Source organism: Mesoplodon densirostris, chromosome 18, assembly GCF_025265405.1.
Source record: "Mesoplodon densirostris isolate mMesDen1 chromosome 18, mMesDen1 primary haplotype, whole genome shotgun sequence".
NCBI classification, from domain to species: domain Eukaryota; kingdom Metazoa; phylum Chordata; class Mammalia; order Artiodactyla; family Ziphiidae; genus Mesoplodon; species Mesoplodon densirostris.
Window position 1 is genome coordinate 13,446,878 of NC_082678.1, and position 18,464 is coordinate 13,465,341.

The 18,464-nt window shown below is 47.2% G+C and overlaps 1 protein-coding gene across 2 annotated transcripts in view; it reads right to left on the reverse strand.

The window, feature by feature from the left end:
- Positions 1 to 423: 423 nt before the first annotated feature.
- Positions 424 to 18,464, reverse strand: part of FOXK2 (forkhead box K2) — a 71,246-nt gene continuing 53,205 nt past the window's right edge. Inside the window, exons 5-9 of one of the 2 annotated variants that reach the window (XM_060080904.1) lie at positions 17,463 to 17,656; positions 16,469 to 16,644; positions 15,029 to 15,325; positions 14,598 to 14,807; positions 424 to 3,670 (exon numbers count right to left, since the gene is read on the reverse strand). In XM_060080904.1, the coding sequence (XP_059936887.1) occupies positions 3,474 to 3,670; positions 14,598 to 14,807; positions 15,029 to 15,325; positions 16,469 to 16,644; positions 17,463 to 17,656 (1,074 nt within the window). In that variant the 3' untranslated portion in view covers positions 424 to 3,473. The remainder of the gene's footprint in view (positions 3,671 to 14,597; positions 14,808 to 15,028; positions 15,326 to 16,468; positions 16,645 to 17,462; positions 17,657 to 18,464) is intronic. The other variant, XM_060080905.1, reaches the window with a different exon arrangement.

An 18,464-nucleotide genomic window follows, 5' to 3' on the forward strand; every position in this document is an offset into this window, starting at 1 on the left:
AAGTGTTAACAGTGTGGGGACCGGAATACCCGTGTGCCTAGTTAGACAAGATTTTCGTCTCATGGGAGGATGTATCTCAGGCTGTTTGCAATGATCTTTCTCAGGCTGAGAAGCAAGTCTGCAGAAGAAATGGCAGCTACAACCAGAACCTCAAAGTAAGTTTGAAAACTCTAACATGATGGATTGAAAGCCAGCAAGACTGTTATCGCTGCCTGTGACCCAATGCCCTTTTCACATGCAAACACTCAATGCCCCCTCTCTTCTGGTGGAGTCAAGAAGCCTGAACTGCTGTCCTCACAGCAGCTCCTTCGAATATTCGCTCCAGTGCGCTAGGCCTTTGGTGTGCTCAGAGAGCCTATGAAAAAACCACAAAAGCAGTGCCTGCTTAAGCTTATCAAAATGACAATGATACTCTGTATTCAATTAAAATTAATAAAAATATTTTATTGAATTTCAGGAACTTGGTTCTTTTAAAATTTCAAATCTTTGCACACAAATCACCACTATACCTGCTAGAATAGTGGAGGTTAGGACTTGAAGATTGTCACTCGTCTCCTTGTGTAACATAGCACAGAAATCCCAAGTCCTGACACGCCCCACCTCCTTCTGACCGTGACCCCGCCTACTCTGTTCTAGGAGAGGACGGAGGAGAGGTGTGATGCATTTAAGGAGCTCAGCTGTCCCGAGTGGAGACTCAACTTACGTGAGAGGAAGATTAATCCAAAAACCATGCATAGACACCTTGGGATGCACCACATCACTTGGATCACATGTGAGTTTCCCTTTTGTATTTTTGTCTGGTTCAGGGCAAAGCTGCTGAAATGAAATTTCTAGTCCCTGAGGGAGCTCAGAAGTTTGGCAGAAGTCAAAGGAGAGGCTTTTTGAAATGAGACATTTAGGAACCACCGGTGGACAGCCGGGTGGGAGTGAATTGCAGTGTGACTGTCGATGTAGCACCAGGCATCAAGTGGGGCCACAAGGACACAAGCTCAGTGACTCCTGGGTGTTGAAGGGCTCCTGGGGATTCAAAGCTAAATTAAAAAAAATTTTTAAGTGCCCAGGACACGGTAGTTTGTTAATCTATGTTTTCCTTTCCCTGCTCTCTCCTTGATATTCTTAAATTCCTATGTGCCAGTGTATGAGCCAAATGAATCAGACAGAAGGAAAAAGGAAAGAGAATGCCCCACCTTTGAAAAAGGCATGCTCTAGCTCCCAGCAGCAAAAACTATCCTTCTCCCTTCTTTACATTTGAGAACAGGGTACTTTTCTTACCTATAAACCAAGCAGAAATCCCTCCAGGCCCATAAAGTCTACATTTTAGGCTCAGAAATAATCAACTGATGGACTGGGCTTACGTAGGGAAAATCTACCCGAGTCTTTCTGGACGGTTGTGGAGATGCGTCTCCTGGAGGACACACAAGGCATTTGCTTAGTGTTGCCCAGGCCATCTCCCCATCAGGGTGGTCTTGTCCACTCACCTCCCCAGAGCTTATGGTTAGGGGGCTGCAGTGGCCATGACTAAGAGGTCTGGAGCACTCGGTGGAGTGACCCAATCCCACATGTAGGACACAGCAGATCCAAATTATTTGCAAATTGCAAACCTTCTGAGTAAAAAGGAAAAGAATATACATTCCAAGGTACCTGTGAAGTGCCTGGCAGATGCAGGGTGCCGCCCTGAGGCGCTCTGACCCACCCGTGCTTCAGTCTCTGCAAGTTAGACTTTGCTACCGTCACACACGGGGTCTCGTTCACAGGAGGGTTTCGTGTTTATTGTTTAAATGGCTGAGTTATAAATCCAGCTAGTGTGCAGTAATTTCATAATTTTTAATACGCATTATCTGCAACAACATTGTGACAGCTCCATACCGTGGATTGACACACAATACTTAGAACAGGTTTATCATATTTGGTCTTTAGGTAAATAATAAATGTTTTTAAATTGCCTAAATATACCATTCTGAGCTGTTTCATTCCACCAGGAAAATACAGGGGTTTTTTCCTCTCTTTAAAAAAAAATTAAATACCAAAATAACTACATTTAAATAAATAATGTTATGACGATGACATTTAAAAATTCACAATAAGGCCAAAGCCCTCTTTCTGTTTGCATGCTGCTCAACTCTGACCCCCAGAACCCTCTGGAAAGGTGAGTGGCTTTCTTCTGGAGGAACATGGGCTGAGGCCGTGCGGGCCTCCTACTTCTCATTCTCTCACCTTTCCTTCCTTTCCTGTCGCTTTTATTTTTTGTAGGAGAGAAGTCAGCCTTAGTGCTGAATTCAGTTCTAAAAGGTTGAGGGGAATTTCCTATTACAAATCAGAAAGCAACCTAGGTGTTTCCAATGCTTACCCGGACGGAGGGTGCCTGCTTCCAAGACCCTTGTATTAACAGGCAGCTTCTGCTCCACCCCAGCAGCTGCTCCTGCCATGAGGGGGGCAAACCGCACCATCATCGGGTGGCCGGCTGGTCGGGCGATGCCGAGAGCTGGTGACGGCACCTAAAATAGCGAACGTGCCACGGAGAGAGATCTGTGATGTTTGTTTGAAAAGGGTGTGTGATAAAAGATTGAATCTTTTTTTCCAAATGAAGAAGTAAATAGTTCTTTTGTTTTAAACATACACAATACATAGGAGACTTGTTTTACTTAGAGTGGAAAATTATGCCAGGGACAAAGTCAACACAAAGAAACAAACAACAAAAAGTAGCAAGAAAGAGAAATGGGTAAGTAAGTGCAGCTCCGCGAGCCTGGCAGCTCTTTCCGTCAGGGTTACAAGTGGCCCGCGGGTGTCCGTCTGTGTGTCTGTCCGTCTTACACACGGAAATGGAGGTGGATTAAATTCATCAGGTAACTGCTCTAACGTGGAAAATTTGTAGATGTCAAGTAGCTCCATTTAACTTAAACAGGACAGACAAAAGTAAATCATTCCATAGGCTGAAAACAAACAACAAAAACAAACAAACTACTTTGTTTCTTCTCCCCAAATGAAATCCACACAAAAGGTCCTGTGTGATTCCAAAATTACCAGAGTAGAAATGGAGTGATCTGAAATGTCAAAGACCCCATTATTTTGTAAAGAAAGAAAGTACACCTCAAAATATTCTAATTCCACATGTGAACAACAAAATACTGTCTTGTCTACTGGCGGCGGGGTGGCTCCGGCCCAGCAGGCCTGCTCGCACCGGGTGCGTCCTCCCTCAGAAGGACTGAGTATCTACTCGGAACTAAGCTGAGCACTGGGCGGGGAGACACTGCCGGAGCCCAGCTTTGCTGCGTGTGGTTTTGTTCAGGGGTGACTTCAGTCTTTAAATGAAGGAGTTTTAAGGCCACCTGGGTTTGTGTTTCCAGTGCTGAGGTGAAGTCCAACCGCAGGGCCCTCCACCCACCGAGGGAACGCGCTCTGAGCGTCGGTGAGAGGCAGTGTCTCCTTTTGGCACCACAGAGTTGACGTTAAAGTGAGAAACACTCTCCCGGCCGCTAGTTCTGGACGCCCTTCTCCCGCACGGCTGCCGGTGGCGCATCCATGCTCAGGGCGATGACGAGGCCCTCACCATCTTCTGTCTTGACCCGCTTTAGCTCTGGCTGCTCCGCCGGGTCGCCGTTCTGGCGCTTGGTGGGCAGGGAGGCCGACGCTGAGGCGTGTGTCGCCAGCATGTGCAAGGGACTCGCCGCTGCTGTGGAGAGACAGTGAGTCAGTGCCCATGCTTCTGGGTGGACCCTCGTCCCCGCCAGACCCCTGGGGATCAGAAACGCCCCCACACGTTAACCGCATGAACAGTGAGTCTTTTTATGAACAGCCGGCATCTGTTTATTGCCGTGTGCTGTCTTGCTGAAGCAGGAGGAGGGATAAAGGGACTAAGGCAGAGGTGGGGCACAGAGCAGATAGCTTTGCTATTTTGGCTCAAGGGCCACTGCCGGCTTCTCCCCGATGCAGAGTCCCCAAACCCAGAAGGGGATCGGAGTGCAGCAAGCCTGAATCTGAGCCACATACCTTCTCCTGAGCCTGTTGGGAGGGAGCCTGCGAGCACCGGGCCGGCTTCCCCACACCCCTCCACCCGAGCCCTTCCTTCCCTCCAGTCTTCATCACAGAGGGGCCCTTCCCCCTCATGGGGCTCTCACTGGGCACAAGGGTCTCTACCACCTCTGATCTCACCTGCCTCGTGCTCTGCACAACCAGGCAAACTTGTCGTCCCACACCTGGAAGTGCCACTTCCTCCAAGGGGGAAAGCATGCCTGGGCTGGGAGAAGCCTGGAGCTATTCCACTCAGAGGGGGTTCGGGTGAGTGGGGGGTGGGATGTGTGCTGGAGGAGGCACCGTAACCTGGAGAAGCAGCATCCTGTCCAGGAAGACCCCTGCCCTCCCACCCCAGGCCCTTGTGCCCCGAGGGAGGTTTAGGACGGTGGCAACAGGTGGCCAGATGGAGAAAGATATGTGCACAAAGAGCCAGAACAGCAACCCCGTCTCCTGGGCATGCCTGAGTCCCAGCAGTGACACACGTGCTGTCCTGCCGCACTGATGTCAGTAACTAGACGTTACGGCTGCTGCAATCATGACAGTCTGCTCTGCACGCTGCATAAGAGCTGTAAGTATAAGGAGTTTACACCAAGGTTTATAACTTTAGGTATTTTAACATACCGCTTTAGCTGGCACAGGGGGATTACAGAATTTCCTCTCAAGAAATGGAACTTGAAGCTACTAAGTGAAGAGATGAGGGAGGGTCTACAAAATGAAAGAGACAGGGAGCCACGGGACACAGACTGAGGTCAAAGCAAGGGGAGCTCTGACACTAGCAGGATGCCAGTGTCCCCGCTCTCATCTCCACATTCAACACCACATTCCAGCTGGAAGTCCCAGTCGGATTCTGTGTAGGAAAATTTCACGTGGCCATGCCTTTAGGGAGCAAAGGGACCAGCAGCTGGACCCTGGTTAACATGGGGCCTCTGACCACCTCCAGCGTCATCTCTCAAGAACGACTGCTGTGTCACTTTCATGAATAAGGGCATGTGTGGCGCTGGGTCAGCACTGCCGCGGAGCCTGGGTTCTTCCAGCAGGACACACGCTTCATGGCTGCAGTCCATGGCAGAGACCCAGAGCCCTGGCTAGTCTAGGAGATGCCCCACAAAATTCTGGCTTGAATAAATGCTATTTCAGGAGGATGTAGTGGCTGTAGAATCAGAGCAGAATGGAGTTAACGGCAGATCAGTGCAAACGGTCAAAGCCTGAAAAATGATGTGACTGGAAGAAGGGGCTGGTGTGCTGGGGCGGGGCAGCGGAGAGCAGGGCCTGCTGTCCGGGAGGCAGGGATGTGGGTGGAGCCTGGGCCCCAGATTCCTGGCCAGGCTGAGCAGGGTCTTCTGCTAACCATGAACTGCAAACCCTTAAGAAAGGTGACAGAAAGAAAAGGACCAGGACAGTGAGGTAGACTGAGGAGTGGGCAGAGGAGCTATCTCAGCAGGAAGAGTGCAAAGGGGCACTCAGGCCCCAGTGAGCAGGTGGGACGCCACCTAAGCATGGCGTCGGCCCAAGACTCCATATCCAACCAAAATGATGAGGCGTCGTTGAAGAAATAACACAGCCATAACCATGCTAGTGAACCACACATGTGCAACTGTGACTGAGGCCAGGGCCAAGAGCCCACCTCACAGCTGGACTCATCCTACCTCTCCACTTCCCATGAACACTGGGCATCAAAATGCCAGGCTTTCCTTTCCATGCCCTCCTCATGCCCATGGTGGCAGTAACTGGGAAGCACGTCCCTGGGGAGACAGGCTTCCTCTCCCAAGGGTGAGAGGGCAGCTGTGACAATGTGCTGCACCGGGGCACTCGAGAGGCCACACAGGCGCCCACAGAGCAGGGAGAGCACCATGTTCCCGTTGCGGGTACTCTGCCCTCAGTCACGTGGTGCCTCAGCAGGAGGGTGACAACTCCAGGGTCACTTTCCAAGGGGACGCCAGGCACCATCCTGACCCCTCTCGCCCCCCACCCATCTAATTAGCACTGTCTGTGTACATGGGCAGAGGCCAGCAGCTCCAACCTGGATGGTGGCATGGCCTCCCGGCTGATCCCCTGAAGCCTCCTTGTGGCTGTGAATGCCCCTGAAATACCCATCTTAGGCTTGGACACTCGTTGGTCCCCCAGCTTGCCCGTTTCCCACACCAGCAGCCCCTGGCCCTGCAGGTCTCCCTGCCAATGCACTGTCCCACCCAGTTTCCTGGCTGTGTCCTGGGATGCACTCTCCACTCAGGCAGACTCAACTCCCATCCAAGCATAACGCATGGACACATTTCCTGCTATAGCCCAGCACCACTGCTCCTAAGAGATGCCTGACACGGCTGTGAGTGAATCGGTGCCTAAAGCTGAGCCATACCAGGTGGGATACCAAGCTGGCAGGTGCTGAGCTGCTGTCCCGGGGAAACACGGGGTAGGGCTTGTCAACTGATCAACACATACCTTGTTTTATGTGGTTTTTGATTAAAGACGACTTAATCTATACTGTTGATCCATTAACACTGAACTCATGCCTGTACTTTCTCCATAAGGCATGTCACAGCCTTCTGTGCCTAGAACACTCCAGGCCTTTTCAGAACCATGCTCGAAGTTCACTTTAAACAGCAAAACCGGGACTTCCCTGGTGGTGCAGTGGTTAAGAATCCACCTGCCAATGCAGGGGACACGGGTTTGAGCCCTGGTCCAGGAAGATCCCACATGCTGCGGAGCAACTAAGCCCCTGCGCCACAACTACTGAGTCTATGCTCTAGAGCCCGTAAGCCACAACTACTGAGCCCGCATGCTGCAACTACTGAAGCCTGTGCACTTAGAGCCCAGGCTCCACAACAAGAGAAGCCACCGCAATGAGAAGCCTGTGCACCACAATGAAGAGTAGCCCTCGCTCACCACAACTAGAGAAAGCCCACGTGTAGCAACAAAGACCCAACACAGCCATACATACATAGAGTTTTATAAAAAAACCAAATAGAGGGAAGGGATGTGGGAACAGATGTATATGTATGACTGATTCAGTTTGTTACAAAGCAGAAACTAAAAAAAAAAAAAAACCAAACAGCAAAACCACCAACAAAAATTACAAAACACGAAAAACATGGCCCTAAGAAACAGTGAGTAGACACGTGTTCACAGTGGGAGCTGAAAGGAGGAGGAGGGGCACTGCCGAGTTGTGCTCGGCCGGGAACCAGCATGCTGAACTCGAATACTTTGCCGCTCTGCACAAGCCCGCAAAGGACTGTGAAATCAATACAATGAGTCTTGATCTGGGAGTTATAAGTGAATTTCAGTGATCTGCAAGAAACCTGCAAATATGGAATCCACGGATACAGGCTCAAGTGCGTGGGACCACCTACCAGGAGTCCCACCGAGCAGCAGCCTCACACGGGGCGGGTGTTGCGGATGCAGAGGCAGAGTGATGCCCCGGAGGGGCTGGCGCTGCCTCACGGCTAACCTGGCCGCGCCCTGCCAAGTCCAAGCAGCTCCTCCCCTTGCGCCAGCGGAAGACAGTGCTGGTCCGGCGGGCGCTCTGCCTGCTGCTACCGCAACCTGCAAGTGGTTCCCGAAGGACGCTGGGGCCAGTCAACAGAGCACACCACCGGGCAGGTAGAGAAGGCTCCCACAAAACGCTTTCACCCCCTCAACACCTAGCAGGGCCTGGACCCCAGGGCAGCACAGGCTGGAGGCTGGGGTCACTTTCTGTGAGAAGGAATAATACCTGTGAGCACAGGGGAGACTATTTAGGACAACAGGTGAAACGCTGGTCACACGAGGACGCTGTCTGCAGGGTGAAGACACCTTTCCTCCCGAGACCACTGCCCCACAAGATGGAGGTCTAGGGTAGCAGAGTCTCCACAAAAATGGACTGAGTACCTGTGACCAGAGCTGTGGTCCAGTGCAGAAGAGGCTGAAAAGTGGCCAGAGCATGTTGGGTTCAACCAATGGAATACACTGTTTTAACAGACTAAAGGAGAAACGACTATCTTAACACATGACCATCTTAACACAGAAAAAGTATGTGACAAAATTCAACACCCTTTCATGATAAAACTACTCAGCAAACCAGGAATAAAAGGAAAAGTCCTCAACATAGTAACATGTATGATAACCCACAGTTAAATCAGCTTCAATGGTGAGAGACTGGATGCTTTCCCCAAAATCAGGAACAAGACAAGGATGCCCGCTTTGCCACTGCTAGTCAACACTGCATTCGAAGTCCTACCAGGGCAGCTGGGCAGGAAAGGGGAATAAAAGGAATCCAAATGGGAAAGGAGGTAAAACTATCTCTACTGGCAGATGACATAATCTTTATATATAGAAAATCCTAACAAATCGACATAAGGAAACCCCCTAATCAAAAAGTAATACAATCAGGGCTTCCCTGGTGGCGCAGTGGTTGAGAGTCCGCCTGCCGATGCAGGGGACGTGGGTTTGTGCCCCGGTCTGGGAAGATACCACATGCCGCAGAGCGGCTGGGCCCGTGAGCCATGGCCGCTGAGCCTGCGCGTCCGGAGCCTGTGCTCCACAACAGGAGAGGCCACAACAGTGAGAGGCCCGCGTACCACACACACACACAAAAAGTAATACAATCAATTAGTATTAGTTTTTGAATTCAGCAGATTTGCAGGGTACAAGGTCAACATGCAAAAAAATCAGGTGTATTTCTATACAGTAGCGATGAACAATTTCAAAAGAAAATTATGAAAACAATTCCATTTAGAAAAACATTCAAAAGAAATAAAATAGGAAGAATTTTAACCAAGACTTAAACACTGCAAGACTTATATACTGAAAACTATAAAACGTTGAAGAAATCAAAGACCTAAATAAATGGAAAGACATTCCATGCTCAAGGATTAGAGAACTTAATATCATTAAGATGGCAATACTACCCAAAGTAATCTACTGATTCAATGCAATCCCTATCAAAATCCCATTTTCTCCCCCAGAAATGGAAAAGCTGGTCTTAAAATTCACATGGAATTGTAAGGTATACAGAATAGTCAGAACATTCTTGAAGAAGAATGGTGGACTCACACTTCCGGATTTCAAAACTTCCTACACAGCTACAGTAGTCAAAACGGTGTGGTGTTGGCATAAGGGTAGACACGAAAATCAATGAAATAGAACTGAGAGAAATAAATGCATACATCTGAGGTCCACAGATTTTCAACAGTGGAGCCAAGACCATTCAACGGGGAAAGAACAGTCTCTTCAACAAGTGGTGCTGGGACAACTGGATCTCCACATGCAGAACAATGAAGCCGGGCCCTCACATTATATACAAAAATTAACTCAAAATGCATCAAAGACCTAAACATAAGAGCTAAACTATAAAACTCTTAGCAGAAGAAAACACAGGAGTCTAAGTGTAAGTCTTCATGACCTCAGATGTGGCAATGAATTCTTACATATGACACCAAAAGCATAAGAAACAAAAGGGAAAATAAACTGGACTTCATCAAAATTAAAAACTGTTGTGCATTAAAGATACTATCAAGAAAGTGAAAAGACAAACCCACTGAATGGAAGAAAATATCTGCAAATCATATCTAGGTATCCCCCCACGTCCCCCTTTGCCAAAGTTCCCTTTATGCCACTTCATTTTATGAAAGACCTAATTAGTACCCATTTTTGATAATGGACAGAAATCTGAAGAGGATCTTCACTTTTATGGAGAAAGGCAAAAAGCAAGCTCGGCGTTTACCACGTGTTTTGCAGCGTGCCATCAGAGGCGGCAGCAGCACCCCAAGCAGTGGGTGACATTGCCAAGCTCCTCCCCGGGGATCCTGCTCCACCGCAGCACCAAGCCGCCAGAGCTCTGAACCGCGTCTCTGAGGGTCTGTGCCCTACCTTGACTCACTTTGTGCGTCTGTTAGGTTTCACAGGAGCTCTCTACTTTGGATAGCAGGGGAAACCTGTATCTGATCAGGACCTAGTATCCAGAATATATAAAGAGCTCCTATAACTCAACAACAAACAACCCAATTTAGAAAAAAAGTCTAAGGATTTAGACATTTCTTCAGAGATGCTATACAAATAACCAACAAGCACATGAAAAGATGCTCAACACCATTAGCCATGGGGAAAATGCAAATCAAAGCCACAATTAAGAGTAAGATGGCCATGATCAAAAAAAAAAAAAAGGAGAAAATACCAAGTGAGGATGTGGACAAATCAGAACCTTTGCACATCATTGAGGATGGAATGGAAAATTGTTGTGGCTGCTGAGGAAAACAGTTTGGTGGCTACTCAATAAATTAACAGAGAATTACCATACAACCCAGTAATTTCATTCCTAGGTATACACCCAAAAGAAATTAAAACAAGGACTCAAACCAATACTTGTATATGAATGTCATAGCAGCAATATTCCCAATAGCCAGAAGGTGGAAACAACCAAAATGCCCCTCAACTGATGAATGAATAAACAAAATGGAAACATATTCAGCTAAGGAATGATGTACACATGCTACAACATGGATGAACCTCAAAACACTGTGCTAAGAGGCCAGCTAAGAAGAGTCACAATTCATACGATTCCATTCACAGGAAATATCCAGTACAGGTAAATCCACAGAGATGTAAAGTACATTAGTAAGTAAGTGGGGAATGGGGACTGAGGTAAGTGGGGAATGGGGAGTAACTGCTTAATGGTTGTGAGATTTCCTTTTGGGGTGATGAAAATGCTTTTCAACTAGTTAGAGGTGATGGCTTCAAAATACTGTGAATGTACTTAATGCCACTGAACCACATACTTTAAAATGGTAAACTTTATATTATGTATATTTTATTGAATACCACAATTAAGAAAAATACAGATGATTTGAACGCTAAGGAGACACTGGGTATAAAAGAATTATTGCCGGGACTTCCCTGGTGGCGCAGTGGTTAAGAATCCGCCTGACAATACAGGGGACATGGGTTCGAGCCCAGGTCCGGGAAGATCCCACATGGTGCGGATCAACTAAGCCCATGCGCCACGACTACTGAGCCTGCGCTCTAGAGCCCGCGAGCCACAACTGCTAAACCCACGTGCCACAACTACTGCAGCCCGTGTGCCTAGAGCCTGTGCTCTGCAACAAAGAGTAGCCCCCGCTCCCGCAACTAGAGAAAGCCCGTGCACAGCAACGAAGACCCAACGCAGCCAGAAACTAACTAAAAGAATTATTGTTTATTTTTAAAACTGTAACAGTGGTATTGTGCTTATATACTAAAAGAGAGTCCTTATCTTTAGAGATGCATGCCAAAACAGGGAAGGACATGTCTGGATCTGGGTGGGAGCAGATGGGGCGGGTGGGGAATATGGAACAAGGCTGGCTGTGAATTAATTTTCAGAAAGTTTGTCATTTTCCATAATAAAAATTTAAAATACCAAAGCTTCTGATTTTCAAAATTCATTAGTACTAGGCACTGCTTCCCTTTCTTGAGAGTGACTTTCAAGGGTAAGGGAGGTCACAGCTGGGTCATACAGCATCCACATCACACCCAACAGCAGTTTTCAAAAAAAACCACCATCAGAGTCTCCACTTGCCCATGGAATCTTTCTAAAAGCTGACCTGCCACCTCCTCCCTCCTCCCCTTTCTCAACAGCCTCTCTCTCACCCACTCAACTGGGCTGCTTTTGAGGATGCAAATGTCAAGATGGAGCATAAAACAAAGGAAGAGTGAGAACACTGGCACTGTGCACCTGACTTACTACCGACTAGACAGCAAATCCTCTTCTAGACCAAGTGATTTCTAAGTACAAGTTGGAGACTTTATCAAGGAGAACCAATAAAATTTCCCACAAACAGATAATTCCCACTAAAAGATGATTAAAACCGGAAGGAGTTTTAGCATTTCTTCTACCCTTCCTTCTTCTGAGTGGGAACAAGGTTTCTCAGGGCTGACCCAGCACTTTGCCTACTGTTCCCAGCAGTGATCGTCAGTATCATACAATAATTGTGTGCTTTTCTTTAAAGCCCAGATATATTGAGAAATGCATCTTTAATACTACCTATCTATCTATCTATCTATCTAGCTGTGCCATGCAGCTTGCAGGATCTTAGTTCCCTGACCAGAAATTGAACCCGGGTCCGTGGTAGTGAAAGCGTGCAGAGTCCACTGGACCGCCAGTGAATTCCCAAATACAATTTTTAAAGAATTGTACGTTTGGTTTTGATCAATTCTATAGTTATAACAATTGATAAGTGAATCCTTATAGTCATAGACAATTCAATCTTTAATATTTCTCCATTTTATTATTGCAAAGAAAATATGTACTCAGTAAATGACATTTAAGCATAAAGTATGTGGCACTAGCACAAAATCTGTGGGGGACATGGGATTGAGCCACAAGGACTGGCGAGCCTGCTTGTCTGTGTGCTGATATGTGGGTGAGAAGGGGCATCAAATCAGAGCAATATTCAGAGCCAGGAGCATGTTTAAAAGAATAATGTAAGTTTTATTTTAAAACATCAGTATTGGGAATTCCCTGGTGGTCCAGTGGTTAGGACTCCGCACTTTCACTGCTGAGGGCTCAGGTTCAATCCTGGTTGGGGAACTAAGATCCTGCAAGCTGTGCTGCACAGCCAAAAATAAAAATTAAAACAAATATTTTAAAATAAAACAACAGTATTTTCAATAGTGGAAAATTTAATTCCGTGCTTATTAAATTCATAAAGAAAAATTTTAGACACCAATTTAAATATGTGAAAGGGATACACAGTTTCTCAAACTCCTTAGACAGGTGGCCATAAAAGGGCCCTGACCTGAACAGCGGTTCTCATAAGGTCTGGAACATGTGAGAAATGTACATTCTTGGGTCCCAGGCCAGACCTGCTCAGTTGGGGACTGTGGGAGGGAGCCCTTGAGTGATTGTAAGGCACATGGTATCTGGGAATCAACAGCCTACACCATGGCTTAAGACAGGGAAGAACGCCTCTGACCAGAAACAGACCGTCCACCTCTTGACACCACCTGCTCCCAGCCACACACAGGGCCACCAGGTTTGCCACATCTGGACCACCTGTGACAACCAAGTTATTCATGAAGAAAAGAAAAATAAGGCCTGAAAAACTCTTAGTTACTTAGGAGACACCGGGCTTGAGGAAGAAAGCATTTTAAATGGGCAACTGGTTGCAAACTTCTCAATTTATCCACAAGTGGCATGTTACCTATTACTTAAAAACAAAAATCTCTCAGTGGTTAGTTAGTCTTCCCTAGAAAAGGTTGCAGATATTGTTCGTCCATTAAATTAGGGGAGGAGCAAGGGGGAAGCGGAATCACATGAGGTGTCTGTCCCAGGTCTCTGTCCCTTAATAGCTCAGTAAGGAAGGATTCAGAGGTCAACACAATTAAGCCTTCTGTTCCCCACCCTCTTCCCAAGAAACTTGCTCTGGGCACAGAGAGCTACTTGGAGCCAGTAGCTTCTGATTCTACTGCTTGGAGTCCTGTAGTTGAATGACGACAGCCCACGTGTGTGGACAGCAAGCACTCCAAATGCCTGGGTGAAGACTCACTGCAAAGACGTCTGAACACCAGTTCCAAGGACCCCAAACTCCTGAGCTGACTTAACAGCCAGCTGGACTCCTACCCTTCACACTGCTCCACAGGACTGGGTGGAAGAAGGTTCTCTGTCCTCTGGTTTAACAGCCAAGCTCCCTTAGGCTCGTCCATGTCAGAACATCCGTGGGAGCTATGTGCACGGGGCTCCAGAGGGCTTTCAGAGCAAAGAGAACAGGAGACCAGCATTCTCCCCTTCCACCATCAGATACTCTCAAGCACAGCCCTGCCCCAGAGGAGGGCACCACCACTGGACAGATCAGCTGGGACAGCCCCCAGGTTGCTTCTAGGCCACACCCAGATGTCTACAAAAGGTGGGAGTATTTTCATCTCTCTAGATAAGAAAGTCCCCTACATACAAACCTTCAAGTTGCAAACTTTCAAGATGCAAGTGTGCATTCCATAAACGTCAGGCGTGGGTGAAATTGCAGCCTGCCCTCCGTCTCCTATTGCTGTTGATCCTTCAGTTCTACCACCTCCCACCTCCTCTCCCTCCTCCAGTCAGTAAAGTTTCTTGCCTGTTCACTCCATGCCAGCCCCTGTATGCCAGCTGTTGTACTGTACTACTGTACTTTTCAAGGTACTGTGCTGTAAGATGAAAAATGTTTTATTTTTTGCGTTTGCTTGTTTTTTATGTATTATATGTATGAAAAGTTATTATAAACCTATTACAGTACAATACTATACAGCCAATTGTGTTAGTTGGGTACCTAGGCTAACTCTGTTGGACTTACGAGCAAATTGGACTTAAGAACGCGCTCTTGGAATGGAACTTGTTCATATGTAGGGGACTTACTATATTTAGAAATGCTTCTCTCTTCAGATGGCTCCTCCAATGGGAATCACATGGGAGCCAATTCCCACAGCCAATTCCCCGGTATCCTATAGCACTATTCAGTTTCCTATAGTTTAGAAATGCAAACATTTCTTCAGACAAAAAAATTAAAATTGTAACAGAATGAAAACCTTGAACACCACGCTTAATAAAAGGACAGCAGAGGACCTTTGCTCAAGTTGTTAGCACCCAGTAACCCACGGAGGACGCTGCTTACCGTTATTCACCTGGCCGTGGACGGCGGCGGGGATTGGCACCACGTGAGTCCCGTTTTGTGTTACAGTTTTTATTGGAAGCTGGTGCTGACCTAGAGGTGCCTGCTGCACTATGGTGACCGTCTGGACAGGGGTGGTCTGTGACGTCTGAATGATCCGGCCAGCGGCACCTAGTGTGGCATGGCTAATCGCAGGAATAGGTTCTACTTTCACTAAATTCAAAGAAAAGGAAAAGAGAAAAAATGACACCAACTAATATTACCAGGTAGCTTACAGAAATCTCACTAGTTTGAAGTACAACAAACCAGGGGGCGAGCAGCCCTGCTCCAGCACAACGTTACATAACATGTTAGCAAGGGGGTCAGGATGAACGAGGCTGGCGGGTTTCTAAGAGCTTGAAAAGCTGCCCAAAGTGACTGCTTCCGCTGCTCACCTTTTACTTCTCTGTGGTCTCCATTCTCCTGTGGCTCTGCCTTAGGGGGGGCCAGCACGGCCGCCTGAGTGACCACGGCCTGTCCTGCGACGGTGTACGTGTTTGCCGGGGCCAGTCCGGCCACGCTGGTGACAGACACCGCTGGGATCTGGTGGACGACGTGAACCGTCTGCACGACGGGCTGCTGGGAGGTCGAGGTGGTCACAGGGGCGGCGACAGTGTAGGTAACAGGCTTGATCGTCGGTGGCAGTGGTCGCTGCACGGCGATTAAGACAGGCTGACTAGACAGAGGTGAGCCTACCAAGGACGGGAGTGGAGGTGAGGCTCATACATCCCAAACCAACTAACTACGACCCCTCACTAGCAACATGCAGACTGATTTAAGAAAATAGGACATGGCCCCTTTCACCTGGTAATAATAAAGTCATTCATGATGAAAGAAATGACATTTAATGGGGATATTTAACGTGTATCTAACTGCCAAAAAGGCAATCTCTGCTTTGTTCAGATTTCTTTTCTTTGTTTTTGGCCACACCACGCGGTACGCGGTACTCCCAGACCAGGGATCGAACCCGGGCCCCCTGCAGTGGAAGCACGGAGTCTTAACCACTGGACCGCCTGGGAACTGCCTGTTCAGATTTCTTACAACACCTCTTCCCACAGTTCTCTCATCATGAAAAAGAAAACCTCAACACAAGATATGGGAAGAAGCTGCCCAACGAAGCCTGAAGGAGGGGGCCGTGTTCCCTAAGATCAAAGTCTCCATCTCACGATGGGTGCAGAGGCGCAGGAGGTGTGGCGACGGCGCTGGCAGCCAGCAGCTCTGCCAGCCTCTGTTCTTCCTGATTTGGGCGTTTGGGCTCCAGCAACAGGAATGGGGGCTGGCAGGGGGTGTGGCCAGCACAGCCAGGAATTCCAATATACCAAAATGAACACTTTGCCGACCAGCTAGGAACCATAACAGAATTACTTTGGACACATTTTCACACTACTTTTTTTTTTTTTTAATTCCCCAGGGCACATATTTTTATTCTACATTGCGACTTTGTAAGTACACTGAGAAATGCTCACCTATTCATTAAAAAGACATTTTTTTTTTTGCTGCTAATGTCTACTTCGTCTAATTTATGTTATTTCTTTACGAGGGGAATCTTTTCCGTAGATTTTTGAAAGATGAAGCAACTAAGAAACAGGTTAATTCTAAAATGTTTCAGGCACCTACAGAGTCATAAAAGAATGTTGACTGATGTTTTTCTTTTTAAACGCAGTGCAATTACTTTTTCAGAGCCTATAAAATAACGTTCAGGTACTATGCAGAAAATATCAGGCACGAGGTGCCAGGGATCCCAGGCCTCTTGCTATTTCTTCTCTGATGAGACTGGCTCACATGCTCACCTGACCCACCCCTCTCCCACCACACTTGCCCTCTGCACATCTCACCTGGTGCACTCTGGGCAAACCGTGCCTCCTGGATGACAGCGAGTTTGGGCTGTGAGGCACCAGGCTCGGGCTCCAGAGGGGCCGGTGAACCTTCCCTCGACAGGCTCTCAGGGGTCTGGGCGCCACTGGAGTGAGCAGACAGCACTCCAGCATGGTTGGGAGAGGCTGGGGCGCTTCTGTGACCAAAGAGAAGACAGTGGAGTCGTACAGGTAAAGCACTCATGAAGCTGCCTTGTTGTAATAGGCCTATTTTGCAAACACAAAGGTGTCCTTTGTCTTCTGCCAACCAACTACCGTTCCATAAGTCTTACTTTAGAGGTGATGCCTGTGACCTGAGACGGACACTCAGCGAGGCTGGCATGGCTGTGACAGAGCCACTGTATGCAGGGCGCCGCTGCTCCACACCCAGCACGGGCCGCACAGCATGGGGCGGGACGGGTTGCTTCCCTAAGCAGCTCCCATCCACAGCCAGGCAGCGGGAGCCAGCAGCGTGCGAGCCGGCTGGGGCTCAAGACTTAACGTTACAGTCATTTCTGTTTTTGTTTAAAAACAGAAATCTACTAATGGAGCTAAAAATATGGATTTTAAAATCAGGCAATTAACACTGTATAAACCAATCTTGAGTTTAAGCAGCTAAGATGTAGCTTTAAAGAGCTTTTCACATCCAAGAAAAAGGAAAGAACATTATTCATCAACGTGGCATCGTGATATTGCCGACTCATCATATTGACAATATGCATTCAACAAAGCAACAATGTTACACAGGAATAAAATTTAAGTAAAACTTTATCATCTGAATTGTTTCAGACCACTAGAAACAAAAATACAATGGGTGGCATCCAACACTTTTTTTTTTTTCCAAATCCCCAACCCAACATTTAATCATAATGCATTTGGTAATTCCTTCATTTTCAAAAGGAAAATTTACCAATACATCAAAGGTAAATTTACTGACCATTAAATGAGGTCTTTTTGTTTTGTCTTTTTTCCTTACCTAGACGAGAGCGGTCCCAGAGGGGTTCTAAAGCAAGGCACGCCCCTAGGCCGTCTTTTCCTAAAAGCCTGCTCTATTAATTTGCTTTCAGAGGCAGGATCTATCCTCCAGAATGAGCCTTTGCCTGGTTCTTCCTGGGAACGTGGTACTTTGATGAAATAACGATTCAGAGAGAGATTGTGGCGAATTGAATTCTATGAAACATAAAAAAATACGTAGAATTCATATATTTCTTTGCTGAGAAATAAAAATGTGCCCCAGTTTTAGTGCCCTGCAAAGGTCCTGCAGCTCTGTGCTGGAAGGAACCGGCCCTCCCCAAAGTGAAGGAGGAGCTGCGGGGTATGACTACTCAAGAGGCTGCGACGTGGCTTCTACAGAGGAAAAGACACAAGGACACGGGGCACTGTGAACAGCATGGCAGGATGGGCACAGGAGGCAAGGAAGGGAACTGGGGAACGGGGAAGGGGTGAGAAATCTATACCACACGGAAAGAGGCTATTTCCAACAGGAAAGACATCAACTTCCACCTTTTTACCAGGTAGGAAATCAAGGGCTATCACTGTGACCTCTCCCTGTTTGGAGAAGGACAGCGCTGAGATCCACTATTCCTTTAAAATACTTTTTTAAGCACAAAATTAGCTTATAGAAACCGTCACAGCCTTTAAAATGAATAAATATAGCATAAGGTATTTGGCAAACCAGCAAAGGAGAAAAAATGAGCCAAAGTTTGAGAAATATTATTGACACCATCTTCCCATAAAAAAACTTCTATATACTTTGATTTTCAAAATAATATTGTGAGGCACACTGAGAAAATTCTTCTCAATTCCTAAGTCCATTCTTCTTTCTATTACAAAAAGCTCAGCTCACAGTTTACATGTGATTTGAGGACAGCTCCCTGATGCACCGAAATCTGAGACCTACGAAAGGTCAGGAAAAGCTGGATGGAAGCCCTGCATTCAGATCCTTTCGGCATTTACATTAATGCTTAAATTTAAAATT